The sequence below is a fragment of the Leopardus geoffroyi genome, chromosome C1, assembly GCF_018350155.1.
Source record: "Leopardus geoffroyi isolate Oge1 chromosome C1, O.geoffroyi_Oge1_pat1.0, whole genome shotgun sequence".
NCBI classification, from domain to species: Eukaryota; Metazoa; Chordata; class Mammalia; order Carnivora; family Felidae; genus Leopardus; species Leopardus geoffroyi.
Window position 1 is genome coordinate 47,797,405 of NC_059328.1, and position 18,740 is coordinate 47,816,144.

At 37.2% G+C, this 18,740-nt stretch overlaps 1 protein-coding gene across 7 annotated transcripts in view; it reads right to left on the minus strand.

The window, feature by feature from the left end:
* Positions 1 to 18,195, minus strand: part of MYSM1 (Myb like, SWIRM and MPN domains 1) — a 39,415-nt gene extending 21,220 nt beyond the window's left edge. For 4 of the 7 annotated variants that reach the window (XM_045477585.1, XM_045477583.1, XM_045477582.1 and 1 more), the window contains exons 1-8: positions 18,081 to 18,195; positions 13,658 to 13,733; positions 11,869 to 11,939; positions 9,972 to 10,049; positions 9,856 to 9,879; positions 8,666 to 8,744; positions 5,408 to 5,506; positions 2,610 to 3,382 (exon numbers count right to left, since the gene is read on the minus strand). In XM_045477585.1, coding sequence (XP_045333541.1) covers positions 2,610 to 3,382; positions 5,408 to 5,506; positions 8,666 to 8,744; positions 9,856 to 9,879; positions 9,972 to 10,049; positions 11,869 to 11,939; positions 13,658 to 13,733; positions 18,081 to 18,163 — 1,283 coding nt within the window. In that variant the 5' untranslated portion in view covers positions 18,164 to 18,195. Of the gene's footprint in view, positions 1 to 2,609; positions 3,383 to 5,407; positions 5,507 to 8,665; positions 8,990 to 9,855; positions 9,880 to 9,971; positions 10,050 to 11,868; positions 11,940 to 13,657; positions 13,734 to 18,080 lie in introns of those variants that run through there. The other 3 variants (XM_045477584.1, XM_045477586.1, XM_045477587.1) reach the window with 3 other exon arrangements.
* Positions 18,196 to 18,740: the final 545 nt, after the last annotated feature.

The following is an 18,740-nucleotide window of genomic DNA, read 5'->3' on the forward strand; positions in this document are numbered from 1 at the left end:
AAAGACTTTAAACAAAGCTCAGCACTAGTTTGGTGCTGAACAAACAGTAAGGCCTCTAAAGATCCCTGTTCGTGATTCATCATGCCAACTTTTCCCCTTAACAAAGAGTGCCTTTTATATTTGCTTAGAACAAGCACTGCCCTAAGCACTAGAGGTGAAACAATGAACACAACAGACAAAAGTCTGTCCATATGAAGTCTGTATTATCATGGGGAGGGAGAGGGAAGGAAGAGAAGACAATACAGAAATAAAAACGTCGTATCTTCAGTAGTAGTAAGTTCTATGAAGATAAATAGAATACAAACTAAGAGAGTGAGGGGCAGATGTGAGCTATTTTAGATAGGGTGGTCAGTGAAGTCCTCTAATTTCCCTGGAGCAGACCTGAGGGGACAACGATGCATGGTTCACCAAGATCTAGAAGGCAGCATGGGGGAAGCATTCAGGGCAGAGTGAAAAAGTCTGAGTCAAGGACCTGAGATGAAGTGTGAAAATTACAAGTCAAGACTGCAGACCCTGAAGTCACCTTCACCTAATGTGACCTGGAACAAGTTCTTTTTCCTCTCTGAGACTCATTTTTCTCATCTGTAGAATGAGGACGAGTTTGTCAGAACTGGAGATGACTTAAATACATTTAAATGCATTCGGGAGGCATTCCATAACAGTGTTAACTATCTTAAAACATTCCCATAGGGGCGCCTGGGTGGCGCAGTCGGTTAAGCGTCCGACTTCAGCCAGGTCACGATCTCGCGGTCCGCGAGTTCGAGCCCCACATCAGGCTCTGGGCTGATGGCTCAGAGCCTGGAGCCTGTTTCCGAGATTCTGTGTCTCCCTCTCTCTCTGCCCCTCCCCCGTTCATGCTCAGTCTCTCTCTGTCCCAAAAATGAATAAACGTTGAAAAAAAAAACAAAAAAACATTCCCATAAACAGGGGGTCAGTTGCATGTGTTTTTATGGAAAGGATCCTTTAGCTACAAACAAATCAGGTCTTTTCTTTTAAAACTTTAACTCTTCTACTTTTTTTTTTTTTTAACACCACCTCCAGTCCCCTCTTCTATTTCCGAAGAGAATAGTTTGGAGTTCCTGTTCAAAACACTTCTTTCTCCCTTCACACTGTTCTGTTAAATCACATACTCAAACAACATTTAACTGGTGTTATGACTAAGGCAAATGTCATTAGGAAACTACTGCCATATAATTTATACTATCTACATAAGTTATTCTGCCTTATTGAGAATTCAAAATTCAAACAAATGAAATTTGATTAAAGGACCATTAAGTCACTCACTGATGATTCACACAGGTAAAAAAAATTTTTGAGTTATTATTTTGAAGTCCTTCCATTTTGGCCATTCATCCTCTTATTTCCAAAAACAAAATTAGATCTAATCTGACTGGTCTTTTTCAATAGTGTCAATCAGGCAATGTGAAATAATGGAGGAAACGACTGACAGAGTTAGGACCTGCTCACAGGTCCTCTTTCTGTCCGTGGCTGGTTATATAATCAAAGGCAGGCCCCTAGACCTCTCCTGACCTTAGAATCTCCCAAACACAGAAGATACCACCTGCCTATTTTACAGGACTGTTGTGAGGAATCAAACAACAGAGAAAAGCTTTCTGTAAACTGTTAAGTACTATGCGAATAGCAGCTGTTCCTTATATTTATTCTTTCCTTTGAGACCACCTTGCCCAGAAATTTTACTTTTAGCCATCTCAACCATCAAGACAACCACGAGTCAAGAACAAAAATCTTTCTTTTCTGACAAAGCTGTTTTAAAAATTAGTCAAATTAATATTGTGTGAGTACTGAAGGTTACGGACAGAATACACATGATTATTTGTTTTCCTTTGGTAATCTTCCGAGGTTATGGCAGAAGTCCTCTGTAAAGATGGCTCTATGCAATTCAGTGTCTCCAGAAGCAGTAACAACAATTATGAATGTCTGGTAATGTCTTAATTAAACTATCACGAAAAATTCAATTTGCAGAGCACTTAGGCTAATAAGGTGGGAAGTTTTTTGGTTTGCGCCCCACCCAACACTAAACAATTCAAATAAAACGTATTGACAATTCAAAAGATGAACTTTATCAGAAAATTCCTGTATCCTAATGAAGCTAGATGAAGGGATTACTTTCACATTATGTTACAAGTTCAAAGCTGAAAGCATTTATAGCAATTTAGGAAAAGGTTTCTGTAATCTAGCCACATTTAATGACACTATCCTTTTGTTACCAAAATTTTCTCTTTGTACTTACAAGTACATGATAAACTAGGAAAGACATTCTCCTTTTCAAGTTTTTTTCTTTCTGTATCTTCCTAACACTGTCCTAAGAAACTGCTTCTTAAAGCAAATTATCCCTTTTTTCCAGGACCAAATACCCTTAATGAATAGACAGATGGGATGAAATAGCTATAGATGACAATATATACCAAAGCTTTCAAAGAAAACTTCCTTATGAGAAATTTGAAGTCTTGCCTATTAAAATATATTCATATGTTCAAGCTCTCTGCATCACTCGCAATGTAAATGACTAAAACCTCAATAGGCCTCATTAAAATACCCTAGAGTATCAGAAGTTTTAAAACGGTATCTAAAATAGAATTCTTCCTTACCACTGATCCAAAATGTAATTCCTAATTTTCAAATAGCGTTCTGGTGTTTTAGCTTGGCGCCCCTCAAAAAACTCAGGAATTGCTTGTTTTTCTTCTTCTTGAATGGTATTTCTATCTATTTCCACTTCTTGTTCTGGTGGCTTAAGCTCTTCTTCCTCATGGCTCTCCCCCTCCATTTGGCAGGAAGAATGAAAAAGCATTTCTTCATCACTCAGATCTTCCCGAACTTCACAAAGCTCTGGAGAAGGCAGCTGCCTGGCATCGTCTATTACTCCATTTCCATCATGTTTTTCACAGCTTTTCACCAGTTTATTACATTTCTGATCATTTAATTCAACTGATTTTTTGTCACTAGTGCTCTGTTTTTCAGTCCAAAATGTAATTCCTGAGCTTGACAGTACTTCCATTTCACCCTGCTTTGTATTCTCAAAATATTCCTTGGAAGATTTAGATATGGAATCTTCCTGGTTGAAAGAAGCAATAAATTCTCCTTGACTGGTTTCATGACTTTTACTATTAGGAATGTTTAATAAGACATCACTGCCAGGAATTTTGGGAGGAGCTTGAGAAGTCACCTCATCTGCCTCATCTGTAATGTCTACTTCTTCGTCATCAGATAACTTTTCAATTTTTATAGCATTCAAGTTGGGATCAGGATGTCCCCTTAAACCTGATGGCGTCCAGGCCTTTGTGCCTTCATCTTCGTTTTTAATCTGAAGACCACTGCTGCTCTTCTGATGTGGTGTTCCCTTCTCTGGACCATCTAATTTTACCTTATTAAAAATCAAGATAAAACCCCCATATTAACATTTAAAAATTTAACCACTGGTACATACATGATAAATACAATTATTAAACCGAGTACATGTCAATGGCATACCTTTATTGTGCTTTCCTTCTAAGGACTGATTCACAACTGCACTTTAAATGTAAAATATCATCATTTCAAATTTCCATAAATATATTTGACTCATTTATGGTCTGGTGATTTTATTAATCAAATAATCATGACCTATGTACAACTACACTTGTTTTTCCATTTTAAGTTTAAATTTTTTTTTTTTTTTCCAACGTTTATTTATTTTTGGGACAGAGAGAGACAGAGCATGAACGGGGGAGGGGCAGAGAGAGAGGGAGACACAGAATCGGAAACAGGCTCCAGGCTCTGAGCCATCAGCCCAGAGCCTGACGCGGGGCTCAAACTCACAGACCGCGAGATCGTGACCTGGCTGAAGTCGGACGCCCAACCGACTGCGCCACCCAGGCGCCCCTCCACATTTTAAGTTTAAAACAGGAATCTGGTGTAGATCAACCAGAGAATGAACCAAAAAAAACAAAACAAAACAAAAAAAAAACTGTCATACAAAGGGATTCTTTAAGATATTAAAATATTTTTAATGGCTTAATTTTTAGAATGTCAGACACTTCCACTGATCATTTTTTATAAAGCTAAACAGCTCATTTAAAGGAATCTATGTCACATATCTTTATTTAGTAAATTGAAGGTAAATACAGCGATAATAGAAACAACTATTTTTCAAAGGTTCATTTAATAGAGTTCCAGCATTATACAGCTTATAATTTAAAGCATGAAATTATCTTCCATATCTGCTATTATAGACATAAATATCCAGTCAAGGAAAAGAAAACAATTGTCAATGAATTAAAGGATTTAAAATAAAATCTTTACATAAATGGTTTTTGAAAAATCTTGTACATGACTGACATTCCCAAGGATGACAGCTCCTAAAAAAGAGCTTATTGTGATTCCGTATCACAATAGAACCCCAGGATCCAGTACTTGAGGTTAACTGGCTTACTGTGTAAAGAACAAAGGGGTAGGAGGAGAGAAAAACAGATGTGGACATATAGCCTGGAATAGCTTTTAACAATCTTGCTATTTACTCGAAATCTCCTGTTTTTACCCTAAAAATTCAGATAAAATTTTATATTTCGTAAGATATTAATGTCTCTTTCAACATCACAGTGTATCCTTTCACCCCAAATCTTTGAGAAAGATTAACACTACAAGATGTTGTGCATGTTTGACTCTGAGAAGCATGGAAGTGCGAATAACCAAGTTAATCTTTATTCTCTTCCATAATACCTTGGCCATGGTGGGCTGCCCTGTAAATGCTTTTGTTCGGTTAAAGACGGAGCACATGACTGATGTATAATGAATCCATTCCATTACCTACTTCCTATGCTCAAATGACACTAAGAGAAATCTTGTATACAGGGTAAAACCTATTATTTACATTAAAAGAAAACAGCAAGTATCACTTAAGACCCTTTCAAATTCTGTATAATTGTGTTCCCAGAACTCAAGCAGAAAACATATTACAATTTTCTAAATATCAAAACTACATGGTTAAATATAGCATAGATTACTTGAAAGGATAAAGCACTAGACCATAACACTGCAACTTACTGAAGTTCTCAGATAATTTTACACAAAAATTTTAAAAGTTTCACTGCTATTAAACAGATTTTAGCATCATGTTAACATTTATGGCCCCTAAGCTCTAATCATTCTTAAAAGCTATAATGTAGCCAATCTTTAAGAAGAAAAGGTATTTTCCAGGAAACAATGACTTCCAATAGCAATACTCAAAAAACTAAAGATATGCTTTCAGATTTTAGAAGATAAACATGTGTTAAGTACTTTATGAATAAAAAATACTTTTATTACAAAAACTTCAGACATTGACTTTAATGCCTCAATTAAAAAGCTACTTTTGCTTACTAATTTTTATTGCAATTATTATTACTGACTAGGATATTTATATCCTGCTTACCTTATTTTTAAAGTACTGCCTGGCATAACTCTTAACTTGTAAAACAGTGCGACTTCCAATTAGCTTTGCAATTTTGGTCCACCTTCGGCCAAATTTAGCCTGTATTATCAAAATGGAAAAGAAATTGATTTTGATTAACTTAATATTCCAAGCAACTGTCACATTAAGAAAAACCTAAAAGAACAACCCATCTTTATTTTCTAAAGCACACAATGAAGTCTCATATATAGCTAAGATTCTTAAACTCATTAGAATCTAGACTTCTGAAAACTGACCAAAATGATTTAAAATTAGTTTTTACAGCTTTCAAAATGAAGATGCACCACTTATATATTCTTAACACTATGTATTCATATTGCACATTATGAGGTTCCCAATCTAAAAAACAAATGCCTCAAAAAAGGGAGGTTACATTTCCCATTTATAGAATCAACTGATTATATTCTGACAGTGATTTCAAAATATCTTTTTTTTTTTTTTTTAAACCCAGATCCATGGGTTACAATACTCATTACCTATCCCATAGTACTTTTCCTCTACATGGTATGGCAGTAAACTGACTTACAAGACTGAATCACAAATGATAGGACCTGCAACCAACAGCTTCCTGTAGCCCTGTACTGTTTAAGGCTGTGTGCCTGGGAACAATGAAGCTGTGATGGGAAGAAAAATGGGATCCAGGGGGGAGATCTGGAGGTTTCTGAAGTACAGAAAGGAATGCAATAAATTTTTTTTAAACTAGATTTGGTGTTCTAACTTTTAAGTTTATTTTGAGAGAGGCAGAGACAGTGCAAGTGGGGGTAGGGGCAGAGAGAGAGGGAGAATCCCAAGCAGGCTCTGTGCTAATAGCATGTGGGGCTTGAACTCATGAACTGTGTGAGATCATGACCTGAGCCGAAACCAAAAGTCAGATGCTTAACCGACTGAGCCACCCAGATGCCCCTGGGAATGCAGTATAATTTTAAAGCTAAAAGGAATTTTTACGTGTCAACTCTATTACTTGACATATAAATCTTCACAGTAGTTCTACAACTCAGGTAAGCTGATCTCAGGGCCAGATTTATAGGTCACGTTATGACATTTGCAGGTCATGACTTACAGTGGCAAATCATCTTCAAGACCTGACCCAAATAATAAATTAATTATATACTTATTTCTGATATTCATGAGAAAATCTGACACATGAACATTTCTTAAAACTGAAAGTACTTTGGGGTGCCTTGTGGCCTGGTCAGTTACGATTCTGACTCTTCAGTTCAGTTCAGGTCATGATCTCAGGTTCATGAGTTCGAGTCCCACATCGGGCTCCGTGCTGACAGTGCAAAGCCTGCTTAGGATTCTCTCTCCCTCTCTCTGCCCCGCCCTCCCTAAAATAAATAAATAAACTTAAGAAAAAAAACAAACTCAACGTACTTCTAGGATAATTTTTAGTAAGTATAAATAATTAACAACTATCTTAAATACTTTTTCTCCTAACTAACACCTAGCTGAGGGCAACTTACTGCAAAATTAGTTATATTTATTGTGGGATGAAGGCAAATGAATAACTTCATAGCATGGAACACTTCTGGACGCAGCAAAGATCTGGACAATTGGGGCTGTAGGAGCTTAGGCATTATGAAAACTGGAGATGGTACACTAACAAGGGGAACAAAGAAAAAACTCACCAATTTCAAAATAGAGAAAAAAGAGAGCTCTATGCCCAAAAAAGGGAAAGAAAAATCTTCCTTCATCATTCAGTACCACACAATTCCTTTCCCTAAAGCCTGAGAGAATTCAGTGTATAAACAAACTATATCAACAGGTTAAAAAGGCTGCGAATACAACCAATAGTTCCATGTAGTTTTGTGGGAAAACATTCTAAGTTTAATATATCTGTTTATGTATACAAGTAGATATCTATCTATCTATCTATCTATCTATAAATAAATATATATTTGCTTATATAGGGACAAAATATCTTTGGAAGCATACACAAAGAACAGATGACAATGGTTGCCTCCGGCAATGAGAACTAAAGGCAGAGACAGGAGTGATAGGGGGACTTAACACCCTGTAACTTTAGATACCCTTTGAATTTTGAGCCATGCAGATGAAGCCCCTATCATTACCACCAGTGTCAACAATAATCTAAAAATTTACAACCCATTATTGGGTGTGTATATGTGCGCGCGCGCACACACACACACACACACACACACACACACACAGTCTTCAGTAAGGGGCAAAACACCAAAGCAATCAGCAATCTTAAATAAGTGACTAGTTAATTAAAGTTCAGTTATAAAAATGATAATCATGCAACAGAATGAAATACCAATATAAAAAACATCAACAGTACAGGATAAAAACCTCAGGAGGAGATAAAACCGTCAAGATAGTTTATTTATTTATACAAAGACATCACAGAATATATAGATGTCATGGTGATAACTGTAAAAATACAAATACATTTTATTTCCCTCATCTGCAGAAATGTTAACAATGACATTTCAATTTGCATTCATAAATCCCACATAAATATTACATAAATATCCTATATATAAGTATATATCATTTCAAAATTAGCATAATACTGGGTAACATGTACCTTAAAGAAAAAGATACAACCTACACTTAATAGAAAAAAATTTCCAAATATTTTCTTAAAAGTTTCTTCATGTTAGTAGGAGAATTTTCAGAATTAGAAACTGGCGTACTTTTTTTTTTTCTATTATATAACGTGTGGACATTTAAATAGATCTCAGTGAAACATTCATGCAAAAGAAGTATTTCTGGTCTTCCACTACATCCACTAAAAAAATATTCGGACTGTGTGCACAATGCCAAATATCTGAATAAAAAAGAACTCAGCTCATTATGCAGACCATTCCAAATATACAAGTTTTTTTGTTTTTCTGGGTTTTTTTCCCCCCAAGAGAAAACATCAGATAAGTATTTTCTTCCTTTTAATCTAGGTAGTTGGTGTTATGTATACAGACAGAGCTCAGTTTCCTGGGTTTTACTAATACCAAAAAAGAGTGGGGGGAGGATGAAAACTATCTAAAATATTGATCCAAATCTATTTTAATATTTTGGTAATCTAGACACGAGTTAAAAGGAATTCTCTCATGCTATACTATCAACATCGCCACTACAGAAAGACTAAAGATGTGATCATTAAAAAGAAATCTCTGGTCTCTACAAATTAACCTTATAATTCTATTAATATTGGCTTCTAGAATTATTTTACTATAAATTAAAAATTGCACTATTTACCAGCCCTTGTTCAAACAGCTCTTTTTCTTCTATCGTCCACTTTACTGAGTAACTGGCTGGTTTTGTAGGAGAGTGTGCCCTGAAGGGAAAAAAAGGAATTGCAAAAAAAAAGTCTGAAATGGAACATTCCATATTTATGCAGCTAAAGGTTACACAGATAGCCATAGGCTAAATTCAATACTGTGTCTAAGAGTTAAAAAGAAGAAGAAAAAGAAGGCTGCAGCCTCTACCTGGGGGCAGATTTACCCTGTCTTGTATACTTCTCTAGCCCAGGATGATAGGAGCCTCAAAAGACATAATCCTTGGGTCTGAGTGAAGATAACACTAAAAGACATCAAAGGAAGTCAATGTGGTAGCCAGCAGGCTTCCTTACACTGGACACAAAGCAGCAGACATTAATAAATTTCCAAATCCTAAAAGGTATATGAGTGTTTAAATTGGCTCCAGAAATATTATCTCTCTGATTCTTTCATGTAAATCTATGTAAATATCAAGAAAAGAAGAAACTGTGGCATTATGTTTATTACTTCTGAAACGCAGTCCCTTAAGAAATTAAAAATAAAATAGTGATGAAGCTCATTAATTTAATTCAAGCAAACCATTAATCTTTATTAACTTCTTTTTCTTTGTTTGTTGTTATTTATTCAGCGAAATACAAAAGCCAAAGTCTGCTCAGTGCTCAAACCCTTGGCAATTGTAAATCTACCCTTTGTAAGTCTACCCTTTGAGGGACCACAAACGTGAAAGGTTATAAACAATAAATAACATCAAATTTCCTTCAATTACAGGGAAAGAATATTTATAAAATATTAATACTGGATTTCTCTAGATAATTTTTGAAGGCCACAAATTCAAATTAAATTTTTGTTTGAAATGAGTGAAAATTAACTGACAGGACAATAGAAATCAAGCCAATTCCTAACACATTAGCAGCTTTAAAATATTTCCCCACATATCCCTAGGAAAACATCTTTTCCATAACCTAATGGAATTGCTTATGCAGGACCATAATAGAAATTCTGACATATAAATAATATCATAAAATTATCTTGTGGCATTCCAACATCTGTATAAGAAATTTTGATTTTATATTTTTGTACAACCCAAGGTTAAGAGTTTTTCCACAGGCTAACTATAATTTGTATTTAATTCTCCTATAATTTTAGAATATAAAACATATAAGTACATACATGATTTTTGCTGTTTTCTGTAGACTGCACCACATGAAAAAGAAAATAAGGGAGCTTAGGAACACATTTTTAAAAATACAGTTCATACTGTTAAGAGTATTAAAAATTAATTTTACCTCTTCATGTATTTTTTATCACCTTCCTTTTGATCAAGCCAGAAATTTTCTGGAAGTGATTTTTTAGATAAGTAATACCTGTGTAATTATTAAAGAAACTTTTGAAACAATAATAAAATCATGTAATTTTTAGGTGACTTATATTAAGTAGGCACTCATTATCATGAAAATCACACTTGAACCTTAACTAAACTAGTTCTTCTTAAAAACCCTTCCAGGTCTGCAAAAATTATGATGAAAATATACCTCACAAGGCTGTTATATGGATTAAATATTGCATGTGAAATCACACAAACATAGCACCTGCACAAAATGTGTGCTACAAAAATATTAGCTTCTCTTATATTCCCTATTAGATAGAAGTGGCTAAGAGAAGAATGTAGCCTTAAATGTTTCATTTAAATAATTTTTTCTTAAAACATACGGGAAATGTAATAGATGAATTTGATTGGTTGTCCAGGATTAACTGGGGACTATGATTTCATAGTTCTACAGGGAACAGAATTCAGGGTTGTTCTCTACCTTAATTAAAATAACTTAAGTCAAATCTGCTATGGACCCTCCCTCTCAAACTTCTTAAAACTGGCCCATTGTAATACTCTTAGATTAGTCTGAGATGTTCTTCCCTTAACAAATATGGACTATATATCTTGTATGTCAGGAACTACGCTAGGTACTAGGAGCTGAGGACCAAGATACAAGAAAACAAACATCCCTGTCCTCTGAAAGTTCACACAGCTTTCACTCTCATTATTTGTTTCCGTATCTGGAAGTGAGTCAATGACCACTTAAATATTCATTGAGAATTGCAAGGTTCAATGCATTAGCTGATAGCCACATATAAACAAAGATTGTAAAATATCTCAGTAATGTTTTTCTATTGATTAAATGTTGAAATGTTATCTTAGATATAGTGGGTTAAATCAAATATCTTAATAAAATTAATTTTACCTGATTTAAATGTGGCTACTAGAAAATTTAAAATGATATATGTGCCTTGCACTATTTTTCTATTGAAAAGCAATGATCTAGGCTGTAGCTATGATGTTGGGGAAAGTAAGAGAAGAAAGCCTAAAAGGAGTTAACCTAGGATAATTAAAGGTACACAGACACTCTGAAATCAACATAGCAATAACTGAATAAAGGGAACAGAGAAATTCTGGCTTAACAAGGAGGTAGATATCCATAAAATACAGATGAGAGAGTTAAAAATAAACCCCTATTTATCAGACTATTATTAATAATCTTTAAAAATCATAAAACCAGAAATCATTTTGTTCAATCCTTTCATTTTACATATAAGAAAACAGAGTCCCAAAGAAGTTAAACTGCCATCATCAAATTTAAACATGGACAAGAAGCTAGTGGCTAAACTGTGGATAAACATCTACGACTTCTGAGGGAAAAAAAATCTTCAACCTGCAGTTATCTGTTTTGTGCTTTTTACTTAGATTCATACCATGTAACATCTGTAAATTGGTGGAGTAAGAAGTGAGAACTTTTACATATTCTAATTCTGTGTCCCTGGGTAAGTTAACATCTCTGCGTTTCAGCTTCTATAACTGAAGATAAAGGCCTGGACTCAATGATCTTGGACATGGATTAAAGGTTCCAGCTGACGTAAAACATCCTATAATTTCTATTCAACATTCAGATAGTATAAAGAGTTGGTTGACAAAAGACTCAAACATACTGAGTCAGATCTCAAACTCTGCAGTAAAACAGAACCAAAGGAATAAAATGAGGCTTTTTGCATAGGTAGATAACACATTATGTAACTGCGGTCTGGGGCCAAACAAGATCCATCTAGTAATAACAGTGGTCTCTTTTGTAAGTCTTGCATTTACAGGTTTTTAACCCTGAAAGTTTTACTTTCCTCATGATCATTAAAGGATACTCTTCTTCCAACAACATCTTCTGAATGACAGCTCTGTTCTCTTCACTGATGGTGCTATCCAGAGTCCAAGGCTATTAAAAAATAAATATTTTTCTTTTTATTTACACTTTTTGAAATTATCTTCTATGTCTTGTTACATGAAATACATGATACAAGGATTACAAATAATAAAAGCTACCATTTACTAAGCACAGACATATCTCTGATTCCCACGATAATACTGTGAGATAGGTGTTATTACTTCACTGATGCATCCATGGCCCCGCTAATGTTTCAAGTGGAAGAGTAGAGAGTTGGTACACAAGACTGCTGGATTCCAAGGCTCAGGCTACTTGCCCATGATAAAGTCATAATGGCTATCATGTACGAAAAGTTATCAGGTAGCAAGCATGTTGCTAGATATTTCACCTATTTCCAAAACTCACCACGCTTTTTTCCCTTATGCCACAATCTCTCCTTAAAGGATCATACTCATTTTCAACTCTCAAAACCTAAAAAATTTCAGCTCAGGTCTCTTCTCCAGGCTCCATCTAGAATGTTATATCCAACTGTCTACTCAAAATGTCCACGTGGATATCTAGCAGGCTTCTCAAAATTAACATATTCAAAACTCACTAACATATACCTTCACCTGCTTCTCCCGTGTTCCCAACTTTGTACCCAGCATTATTAGTCACCTACTTATTCAACCTAGGAATCATCCTGGATTCCTCCCTTTTTTCTCAATCCCATATCCGATCTACCAAGCAGTTCTATGTCCAAAACATAATTAAAATCTGACACCTCTGCCACAACCTCAGGCCATACCACCATCTACTCTTGCTTAGGTTGCCACAAATGTTTCCCAACTGGTCTCTTTGGTGCTACTCTTGCTGCATACAAACATGACAGAGCTCTGGTCTGCCTCTCCAACCCTGCCACTCCCCGCTTTCCCACTACATTCTAGGTACTGGCTTTCAAACAGAGCCTCTGTGCTGCTATTCCTTCTGCCTAGAATGTTTTTCCTCAACTCTTCATGTATCTACTCCTCTTTGTTACTTGTCAACTTAACTGTCACCTTCTCAGTTTCCTTCAAAGACACCTTCATCTAAAATAGGCTCACCCCATTACTCTCAGCCATCATCTTATGTTCTTCACAGTCCATAATTAATTAGCCTACTTATTTATCACCTGACTCCCTTTTAGAATACAAGCTTCTTGTGAGCAAGACTGTGTCTCAATTATGTTTCCCCTGAACCTGTCCTAGTGTGTGGCACACAGTAAGTACTCAATAAATAATTGCTAAATGAAAAAAATGAACCCTGCAACGATCCCCATCTTTTAGAAGAAACTGAGGTTCAAAAATCTGGTAAGTGGTAGGGCAAGGATATATACCTAAATCTAGCTGGCTCCAAAGTTGTTTCTCAACAGGCCATTTTTCAAAGTCAAAAGAAGTTAAGACTAAGTTTCTTTTCTCTTTTTTAATGTTTATTTATTTTTTGAGAGAGAGAGTGCAAGCGGGGGAGGAGCAGAGAGAGGGAGACACAGAATCCAAAGCAGGCTCCTGGCTTTGAGCTGTCAGCACAGAGCCCGAGCAGGGCTTGAACCCCTCAGCCGTGAGATCATGACCTGAGCCAAAGTTGGACACTTAACCGACTGAGCCACCCAGATGCCCCTCTTTTATTTTTAAAGCAAGAAAAATGTTTCAGTATATTACCTCTGCAACTGCTGAGAACCACCAAGCAAGAAAAGAGGTACCCGGGCAATAAGTAGTAGCTTAATGCACCTGATATTTTCATAAAATACTTACAATAAGACCATTCTCAGCTCTCCATGATGAATCAAGATAGTGATCTTGTAAAACAGACGCTGTATTTTCATTGCTTCTGTAATAATTAAGAAAATGGGTTAAAAAAAAAAAAAAGGGATATTATGCCAGTTAATGAAAATAATTTACACAGCACAGTGACTGGCAGGGTATAGATGTTACGCAAATATTTTGTTCCCTTCTTCCCTTAACAAACAGACTTACCAGTGCAGAAATGCCTGCTCTATTTCTTTAACCTGTGTTATATACAGTGGCGTTAAGCCACCCTATTTCAACCGCTAACCAGCTAGTCTGTTCACTTCTGTTTGCCAAGAGTAAACAACTTCAAGAGAAAACAAATACCCCGCAGCAGCAACCACAACATGCTCTAAGGCTATGAACTAACACTTCAGAGTTCTTTTGATGTGCATGCATATGAATACAGGAATTCAACCTTACAATTAATTCTTTTAGTTATATCTAAAGCATAAAGGCCATCAACAGCAGCACCATCCTCAAAATGAAACAACAAAACAGTGGATCAAAGAACCAAAATAGAAAATACTCGCAGTAAAGAGAACAGAAAACTTGATGTTTTAATAACAACTTATATAATAAAAAAAAAAAATTAACTTGGGTTATCTGGGGGTTTTTCTACATCCACGGGGACTAAACTGTTAATTCTTACTCCTTTCACCAAACTATTAAAAACTCTCTGAAGTCACATTGTTCACTTCTTATGCAAAAAAGCCAAACAGTTAAATTTTAGAAGGCCCAATCTAGGATATAATTAAATTTAATATTTGCTTTTTTATGTCTTGAAGTTATAGTTTCCTAGCAAATTACGGACTTTTCCCAGGCCTACTCTAGTGGTAAGAATTTTGTACCTTAGGCTGCAAAAACCTATCTACAGGTTTATACTTTTGAATCCTCAATTAGTTCTACAGTAGTTCTAATAAATTGTGGGATTAATGGATTACGTACAATGAACTAAAAGCAATTAATTTCTCTCTGCTGTTGATGGCAAAAAGGTTTTAACTCAGGTGTTAACTGTGATTTGGTAGCATTCCAAAGGATTCTGAGACTTGTATCAGCAGAAGGAAAACTTTGCGTAAGGAAGTCTGCCAAGGGTGCAGGAGGTGGGACTAGTATCACTTCAGGTTCAATGCAGGTATCTTTTTACAGTGTTCCTCCATAAGGATTAGCAACTTCCACACCTCTGGTGTATACATCTAGACACCTACCTGAATCTCCACAGGTAGGCATAAATTAACATGTTTAAATCTTAGTTGAGAAATTCCACCCAAATCTGCTACTCTTCCATTGTTTCCTATCTCAAAACATATTAATTCCCCTAGCTGCCCAAGCCAGAAATCTGAACCTGCCCTTATTTCCTCACAATGGACATTCAATTCGTTGCCAACCCTGTGGCTTCCTCCCTTTTCAAATCCAGTCCTTCCACTATATCCACGCTGACCTCTAAGGTCCTGTAGTTTCAGACCCACTTTTCCTGGGTAAGTGCCTAAGATAAAGCTGACACGTCATCCACTTCCCCTTATCTTTTTCCATGTATCCCCATCTGGCCCATATGTAAGTTTTACTGTCTCTCACCCAATAAGAATGTTAGTTCTAGGAGAGCAAGGAGTTACTTTGATAACTGCTATATATGTAGGCCTTGCCATATAAAAGGTGCTCAATCAACATTTGTTGAATGAATGAACAAGATAGGTGGAACATGGGTCACCCAGGTCTATAGAGTTACGGAATGAGAATTTTATCATAAAACAAATTAGGGACTGAAGGGAACAGCATGATCAGATTTGGATGTAAGAAAGACTGATCTAACTTCAGTAAGGAATAGAAGGGGGACACAGAGACAAGTTGAGAGTGAGTGATTATATAAATATTAAGAGAGGTGACAGTAATTTAGGCCTAGGGAACAAGCAGTATGAACAGGAAGAAGTAAATAAACTTGAGAGGATACTTAGAATCAACAGACCTTTAGCAACCAACAGGACAGAAGGAGTGAAAGAAGAGAGGTAAGGAAAAGGGATAAAGTCTAGGTCTGTGCCTTGAATTACTGAGTGGATGGTGCCATTTATTGAACTAGGGAACTTGGAGAGGCAGATGGCAGGTGTGCTGGGAAAAGTTTGTAAGCTGAGATTGAGGTGCTTATGAAACATCCAAAAACAGATTCAGAGAAGTAGATAAATGGATCAAGCTCAGGAGAGATGTGAGTTGGTGACGGATTTGGGAAACATCAGCATGTTTTAAGGTGTAACTTGAAATAACTGTCATTTTTTTTTTTTATGGTAAAAAATGGTTGAACATTGGCAATATTTTACACGTTCCAATCTACCAGAGAGCAATTTTAAATCTTGAGAGATGGCATAACTAGGGGCTGCGTGGCTAGTGTTAGTTTTTGTTAGTTTTGTCTGATGACAAAACCCCACGGAACACTTTAAGGACAAGCAGAAGAAAAGGAAGATGAAAACGAAAGGTAGAAGTAAAAGGGAAACCAAAGTTTCAATGTCACCTTCTAACTTCGGTAGCTAGAGTTTAGCAAGTACTTAGAAGTGTGTTTTCAATTAATCCTCAACGGTTCCACAGACGTTGTCATTAGCTGTAACTACATACTTCAAGGGGCACCATTCACACTACATTCCATACGCCTGGAGCTCCAACATCAGGGAACACCACTCAGCAGAATATAATGTTAATGATGCTCCTTGGAGTTGGGTAAGGCAATGGCTCTGACCATCAGGAACCAGTAACTTTTGTAGTCCTGCTTGCATGAATCTAAGATGATCATAGATGTCACTAACAGACCCAAGGCTCAAGCACATTCACAAGAGAAAGGAAAGAAAAAGGCAGAAAAATTAAACACGATCAGAAAAATAAAGAACCTATGGTAAAGGGGTAGAGCCAATGCTCTCAGACATTTTGAGTTTCCGAGGCCAACTCACTTCTCTCTGGACTGCAGATAAGTATCCCTTGCTCATCACATGGACTTATTGTGACAAGTAAATTAAGTCATCCATGCAAGAGCACTTGGTCAAGATTAACCTGATCTACACAAATACGAACAATGATTGTTATTAAAGGTTCCTTACTCATCTGTACAGTTTTGCCTAATAGTTTGGGAGAGAATGACTATATGAATTTAATTACTCCTCACATTTTTATACTGCTTTAGTGTTCAGTAGAATTTTAGACGCACTATCTTAATCCCTCACTGGCAAGGTTGGTACTGTTCTCCAAAATTTACAGAGGCCCTAATATTACGTTGGACCATATGAAATTGCCATTTTTTAAGTCAAGAAATGGTCTAAGACTAGCAAATCCACATGGTTCACTCAACCTAACAGACTTCTAATGAGGCTGTTGGCATTTATAAGCAACATAACTGGCTTTGTTTAGAACTGAGGTCTTCCTATTCCTGACCTGATTCCCGACCCGTCTATGCCTCTTCCACTTCTAAAAGGTGACTGGGGAAGCACATTTTAAAAATAGTACGTATCAATTTCTTACTTGGAAAGCAAGCAGCCAAAAGGCTAGATCTCTCAAGCTGAAGATTGTTGCTTAAAACCACATTGGCCTGTTCTCCAAGAATCTGCAAGTATTAAATAGTGACCCCTCACTAGGTCCACATAGTACCTTCCACGGGGGTAAGGAGACAGTGAAGAATAAAACATTTACATAGCTGGTACTGTATGCTACAGCACATCCCATGATTACTTCATCTGATGTTCGTAACAACCACATGAGGCACACACCATGACTGTCAGTTTACACATGAGCAGTCTGAAGCTCAGGCAAGTTAGATGTCTGGCCCAAGGTCACACTGCTAGCAACTGGCAAGTCCGGCCGATGCAGGAGAACCCAGAGCTGTCCTAAAGTCCTATCCCTTCAAGTCAAGCTGCCTTTCAGGAAGTTTTTCACAACTAACCCCAAGTGAAACCTATGGTCAGTAGGGATGAAACGACACGCCCAAGGTCACACGGCTTACAAGCGACAGAATTAAGGATTCTAGAGCTCAGGTCCCACCCAGAGTTCGCCCTTGTTTTAGTTATTGTCCGGAGGGGGCAAGTGGGCGGATTCTGGCGAGATTCTGCGGTGGAGCTAAAGGAAGAAGGAATCTAATTGTTGCAGAGAGTGCATTGTGCTAGGCGAAGTCGGCGCCCTCGCAACATCCCGGTAAAAGGTTAAACAGCCGTCCGACACTGGCCTCAGGTCCCCGCCCGCGGAGCTCAGGTGTAGCTTACAGGCGGGATGGGCGCGGCGCCTCCCTGGCCACCAGGAGACCCTGGCCCAGCGGATGGTCTTCCGCTTCCCTGTTCCTTGCCGGACCCGCAGCCTTTCCAGGTTACTCTCCTCGCACCCGCGCTCCTCCCCATCCCAGGGACACTCGGTCTCCACGCCTCACCCTGGCTGTGCCGTGGATGGCACCACGTCCCCTTCAACATCCACATCCGCCTCTTCAGCCGCCATGATGGGACCTAAACCCATCCGTCCTCCCGAGAGATCCCGCGAGAGGTGGAAGGATTGGGGTGGGGTCTCAGGCGTCACGGGGCGGAGTTGAAGCCTCGTCCAGCCCCTTCCGTGCAGGGGAGGCGGGGCCTCCAGAGAAAAAAAGGACCACAGTAATGTGCACCTTGGTTCGTTGGACCCAGTGTGTAAAGTCCTTTGGAAGCAGTTTAGGCTTTCTTTGAAGAGATTGTGCTCTCGGACAAATTCTTGGCTCCTCACTTGTCTCATTGGTAAAATGGGAATAATGGTAAGTATCTGGAGTGCTGAAAAGTTCAAACCAGACCTGCTTTGAACAATGAAAGGTGACAACAATGAAAGACCCTTACCTGCTGCTGGTTTTCTTTTTTTCCTTTCCTTTCCTTTTCTTTTTTCTTTAAGGAAAAGGATCATTCAGCGATTATATGAAGTACTAAACAGCTTCTATTTTAAAATTCAAAAAAATATTTAAGAATGTAACTGATTTTATAGAGATCTTTACAATTAATTAAAAATTCACATTCATAACCATTGGTCTTTACAATAACCCAGTAAGGACTGGTATCATCAGTCACATTTT